This window comes from Nannobrachium achirus, assembly GCF_963921795.1.
Source record: "Nannobrachium achirus genome assembly, chromosome: 1".
NCBI classification, from domain to species: Eukaryota; Metazoa; Chordata; class Actinopteri; order Myctophiformes; family Myctophidae; genus Nannobrachium; species Nannobrachium achirus.
In genome coordinates, this window is record NC_137810.1 from 4,666,700 (window position 1) to 4,673,062 (window position 6,363).

General features: G+C 46.1%; 1 protein-coding gene across 1 annotated transcript in view; it reads left to right on the top strand.

Annotated features, from left to right (window-relative positions):
• Nucleotides 1-803: 803 nt before the first annotated feature.
• Nucleotides 804-6,363, top strand: part of plppr3b (phospholipid phosphatase related 3b) — a gene marked incomplete at both ends in the record, with an annotated part of 25,298 nt that continues 19,738 nt past the window's right edge. Inside the window, 3 exons of the mRNA XM_080752874.1 lie at nt 804-884; nt 2,740-2,925; nt 4,047-4,176. Of these exons, the coding sequence (XP_080609000.1) occupies nt 804-884; nt 2,740-2,925; nt 4,047-4,176 (397 nt within the window). The remainder of the gene's footprint in view (nt 885-2,739; nt 2,926-4,046; nt 4,177-6,363) is intronic.

Below are 6,363 nucleotides of genomic sequence, written 5' to 3' on the forward strand. Positions count from 1 at the left end.
ATGTCAGATGTCATAGACATCATAGGACTTTCACATAACGAATAACTGAGTAAGCATGTTTGGGCTCTCACGTCATATCTCCATATAGCCTACAATACATCTCCATATATGGGTACCAGGGGTCTCCATATATGGGTAACTGGTCCGATATACATACATCACTGGCCAGATGGCCAAGCCATGGTGCGACCTCGCATGTCGCCCTGAGGCGTGCAGGCATGTGCACACATTGACATCAAAGGGGGCTTGAGCCCCTACCCATTTATCTGGCTGTAAAAAGTGCCCTCTCCAGCCCATGAATGCAGTTTTCAACATGATAAAATAAATGCAAATGCCCTCTTTCCATGCCATACCTGAAGGCAGCATTCAAGAGAATTGCCTTGTCCAAACTCGCCTGAACTTGAATGCAGCATCTTATGTTGAAAGAATTGCCCTCTGTGTGTAGAAATCCATGCCGCTACACATCTACAGTATTCACTTGATTACTGGTATGCTTAGTTCAGTGTGGTATCAAGCACCGCAAATAGTCGACCTCCAAGGCCACAACGCATTGCACTGTGACGCGTTGTGAGCTTGGAGGTCTGCTATTTTCAAAATGTTTCATCAAAAAGGCCCTTTTAAACATTTCAGCCCCCTGCCTCTCTAACATTCTCTGCACGTCCCTGTGTGTGTGTGTGTGTGTGTGTGTGTGTGTGTGTGTGTGTGTGTGTGTGTGTGTGTGTGTGTGTGTGTGCGCGTGCGTGCGTGCGTGCGTGCGTGCGTGCGCGCGTGCGTGCGCGTGTGCGTGCGTGTGTACACATAGGATGTTGTCGTCCAGAGATCAGCTGAAGAAGAAAGCTCCTAAAAACAGTCTGACCTTGCTGCCATGTTTCTACTTCGTAGAGGTCAGTACCTTCATCATCATCATCATCATCATCATCATCATCATCATAAGCACAGTGAATCTTAATGCACTAGTGTGTAGGTCAGGGGTTTTCAAAGTGGGTGTCGGGGCACCCTGGGGTGCCGTGAGATAATTTGATAATGAAAGTGGCCGGGGGTCATCTTGTCCCTTACTGGCCTTACAGCGTGGAAATGAGTTAGTTAGTTAGTTACACCATTATAATGTTCTCGTTTTGATCATTAGACCCAATCACTGAGCTTCAGGATATGTATGATACTGATTTACTACGAGACTGTGGCATTTTATGTTCAGTAGTTTACAATCTAGGCATTTAGCAGACCTACTTAATTCAGAGCGACTGTGGTTCTCAAAACTTTCATGTTAACCATCATAACTAAACATCATAACATAACTACGGCCATAGGCCAACCATGGCTCGTAACACGGGCCATGGTGGAAGTCCTTATATGGTCAGCAAACATTCTAGTGAGGAGAATGAATGGAACATTTACCAATTATATTTTTATTTGAATTAAATACAATCACTGAATATACCTTTAAAAAACATTTAGCATCATTTTAAACTACAGTAGTTGTTTTCAGTCAGTTCTAAACAAAATGGCTGTTATCTCAATGCTTTCCTCGCAACATATGTAAGTATACCCTAAATGATGCCATAAATATAAGGTGTTGGGAGTGAAAATTATGAATATAATAATGTATGGGATGAAAAAAGTATTTATAGGGGTGCTCTGAGCCAAAAAGTTTGGGAACTAGAGTTCGCAACGGGCCTGAAAATTAAGGCCCGGCCCTAACTGGGCCCAACTGGGCAGGCTAGTTAGCATACATTTTAGGCCCTACCCTAAGTGTCGGGTATAGTCGGGTTCGGACAGAATTTGAGAACTCTATTGGGAACCCCTGCATGGTCTAGGTTGCTATGCTAAACATTATCGTACTACTGTACATTTCCAAATAGTATCCCAGGCGTTTAATGCGCAAAATCGATTTTGATCCTGTGTAATAGGAACCAGGCGTCTGTTTGCAGCAGGCTTTTATTTATTTTTGCACCGGGCTGCACCGGGGGCATTATTTGGTTACAGTTCCAGTTAGGCTGAAGAAACTGCAAAATATGTTATACGTTATCACTCCCAAGATTCCTGTTCTATATAGTTCCTGTTCGTATCTCTACTTCCTGTTCCTATCTGTACTTCCTGTTCCTATCTGTACTTCCTGTTCCTATCTCTACTTCCTGTTCTCTCTACTTCCTGGTCCTTAGCTGCCCATCGTGGCTTCCTCCATAGTCTCGCGTAGCCAGACAACTATTCCACAATCTCCGAATGCTATATAGAGTCTGGAACGGCAGCTCCCGAACGGCGAGTATGGCAAGTAGCCAGTGCTGCACTGAACTGTAGTCCCATTGGAAACATAACAGAAACACAATAGCTCAGACAAAGTCATTCAAGCGGCCTATTCTTGTTATGAGTGTATAGTTTAAGAAAACGTTTGAAAACAACATGGAAGTAACACCAACAACACCAGATAAAGACGAAATAATGCCCCCAAAAAATAAAGAAAGGAGACATAACGCTTCCAGTAGGACATGTTATTGCTACTGCACCAAGGGAGCGGTTGCGTCACATCCGCTTTATCTCGCACTCATCATTTCTATTCCGGTTTGCCAGACTGTATGCAGGGAGCATTTGGCCAAATCGCGGAGGCAACAGGCTGGCCACGCGAGACTACATGGTGTCTCTGTACTTCCTGTTCCTATCTGTACTTCCTGTTCTCTCTACTTCCTGTTCTCTCTACTTCCTGTTCTCTCTACTTCCTGTTCTCTGTACTTCCTGGTGGTGTAGCTTCCCATCGTGGCTTCCTCCATGGTGTCTCTGTACTTCCTGGAGTTGACGGACGTGCTGCAGCCGGCCCAGGTGGGTTTCCGCTGCCACGACCGCGCGCTCAGCATGCCCTACGTGGACGGAGGCGACGAGCTCATCCCGCTGCTCATGCTGCTCAGCCTGGCCTTCGCTGGACCCGCTGCCTCGGTGAGGGAACGCACACACACACACACACACACCTTGTTTGTCCATCAGAGTTGATGATGACCATGGCACGTCTCAGTTTGTAGGCTTTTGGTGGGTGTGCAGATGACTAAAAAGACCAATTTTAGCGCGGATTTCCCTGTGGCACACAGGACAGGTCAGGGCCAGAGAGGATGCAGAGCCCTGAGGGGCACATGATGTTCTGCTGTTCTCACAGAGAACTGCACTCTCCTGGACCTTCCTTCTCCAGGCTGGTCGGTCCTTGGCCAAGAGTGTTCCCAGTGGTTCAGGTCCATCTTAAAGCTCTTCAAGGAGGATTTCAGAGTGTCCTTGTAGCGTTTTTTTGGGCCACCTTGTGCTCGTTTGCCACTTTCCAGTTCACCAAAGAAAACTTGTTTTGGCAACCAGGGCCTTGCTGAGGACTTCAGTGTCAGGGACTCTGTCCTGAGACACACACACACACACACACACACACACACACACACACACACACACACACACACACACACACACACACACACTAGGGCATTCTCGAATAGTGATTTTTTAGTATTCAAATTATTCGACCTCAAAGTATTCAAAAGGACTGGCCAAACTGTCAAATATTAAGTAAGCAAGAGGCAAACATTGTGAAATTAGCCGATCTACATGCTCACAACGCCCCGTTGTGAGCATGTAGATCTGCTATTTTCACAATATGTATCTGCGGAACCGAGTCACATTAAATGTAATACCTACAATTCCAAATGATTGTCAGGGTGGGGGTCCTCAGTTCAAATATGTTTATTTTGCGGGTCACAGCCTAAAATGACCACGGACATGCTCTAATAGGGTGGAGAAAGTATCTTTCATTTCACTGCGTCTTTACTCGTAGAATCTGGTCCGTTGCAGCTGATCTTGCATCTGTTGTAACAATAACAGCTCATTTGTTTTCTTAATGACAAAACCCCCAGGAATCTCACTGTGTGTGTGTGTGTGTGTGTGTGTGTGTGTTTGTGTGTGTGTGTGTGTGTGCGCGCGCGTGTGTGTGTGTGTGTGTGTGTGTGTGTGTGTGTGTGTGTGTGTGTGTGTGTGTGTGTGTGTGTGTGTGTGTGTGTGTGTGTGTGTGTGTGTGTGTTGTCCAGATCATGCTGGGTGAAGGTGTGATCTACTGCATGCAGTCCAGACTGAAGATCAGACCAGGAGCTGAGGGTTCCATCAATGCTGGAGGATGCAACTTCAACTCCTTCCTACGCAGGACAGTACGGTTCGTAGGTACGGTTACACACCTTAACTCTTCCCTACGCAGGACAGTACACTTTGTAGGTACGGTTACACACCTTAACTCTTCCCTACGCAGGACAGTACACTTTGTAGGTACGGTTACACACCTTAACTCTTCCTTACGCAGAACAGTACACTTTGTAGGTACGGTTACACACCTTAACTCTTCCCTACGCAGGACAGTACGCTTTGTAGGTATGGTTCTAGACATAAATTATAACTTTACTATAACGGCGAGAGGGGGAGACCTGTTGGTGAGGCCGTTTGGTCCTGTAAGTTAACTGCTCGAAACATGCACAAATCCAAAATATGAGTGACACATCCAGAGGAGATTGTGAATAGATAGAGAACACTTGGACCAAGAAGGGAAGCACCTTATGTTTTGAATGTGTGCATGTTTCCAGCAGTTAACTTACAGGACCAAACACTCTCACCAACACGCCTCACCCTCTCACATTACAACTCTTGTAGAGGGGGAAAAAATAACACACTAAGTACAGAGTGAAAGGTCAAGTTTATTAAGTATTGACGGTTCAAGTGGTTAAATATTGATAACACAAATTGACATGAATCCAAAATACACTGATGATTGTGCTGTCAAACAATGAAACTATATGGAATCTATGAACAGGTTGTGGGGGTCCCAACTTCATCTCTCTCAGCTTGAACTGAAAACATTGAAGACCCCTGCAGTAGAGGGAAAAAGGAAAACAAATAAAAATAAATCTTCATGAGGTGCCAACTTTCCGCTTGTAAACTCGTGGTCATGTATGGCCTATTTGTGCGCCAGTAGAGCGTGCCCTGTTTTTAAATCAGGTCGCACTTGTTGATGGTGACGCCTCGAAGAATGCTGGTCTTAACCTGTGTTGTTTCAAGGGTTTTCCCATTGAAGACGTGAGTCAGGACAGATACGCCACATACAAAATCACGACAATCATAAACAACAATGTTCTGAGAATTCACTGACTTGCCGATGGCATGACGTGTGACGTTCTCAAATTACACATCTGTACTTCACATTGTCCTCAGCCATGTTGTCTGAGAAGGTCAACCATGTTGGTAGTCATGGCTGCCAGTTCCCACCTGATGTTGTGTGGGAGTCCAGACTGCTTCAGGCGGTACTGAATAACTGCTAGCTTGCATAACGTCTTCAGACTAGGACTCAAGTCTAAGACATACAGGTCATCAGGTGTGTTGCGTCCTCCAAAGAGGATGATACAATCTCCCAACATGCAACAGTGCATGCTATCCGTTGGAACCGGTCCTTTCCCCTTGGGCTCAACTGTCTTCCAGCATAAGGTCTCTGGATTGAATTTCCACAGATCATTGAAGTAGGCCCATAATTTGCGGCCACCAAATACATACAGCTCTCCATTGTAGGTAAAGGCTGAATAATGGCCGCGCCCTTCTGGAAGAAGCTGTGCAGAAGGTGCGTTCATCCAGCAGTTGGTCTCTGTGTCAAACACACTGATGGTGTTCAAGTAATAATTCCCCCCGCCCCCAAATACAAACATCTTTGTCCCAATGATGGTGGTAGGGTGACCCCATGGATTAGAAGGAGGTGTAATGCCTCTGGTGTTAATTAAAGACCAGACCATTGTGCTGGTGTCCAACTTGTAGATGTCCTTAGTGAGTCCAGTCCGTTCGGTCCATCCTCCATGAATAAACATGTCCTTCCCCAAGACACAGGCTGAGTGGTCGTACCTCCCTTCTGGAACAGTCCCAGAAACCCTGGGTTTGAACCATCTGTGGGCATCAACATCAAATGCATAAAGCACATCGCAGAAGGAATACCCTCCCCAGACATAGACAACATCTTCAATCAGCACAGCTGTGTGGCCCCTGCGCCAGGAGGGATCCTCAAGGTGACGTTCTCTTCCTGTCATCACCGGGGTCAGCTTCCTCCAGCGCAGAGACACTGTGTTGAAAACGTGCACATCAATCTGAGCAGTGCTGTCATCATTGGGCCCTCTGAAGGAGTACACCTTGTTCTCTACTGCTACAGCAGGATAACCGTTTGGTTGTTGTCCTCTCTTCACATGTACCGTCCAGCAGAACATTTCTCACACTGTAAATCACACCGGATCTGTTAAACCTTGTTCTGAGAAACAACTGAGTCCTGATGTGGGAGTTATCGCTTATATTGGTTCAGTGGCAAAGACGTCACGCAAAGGGTTG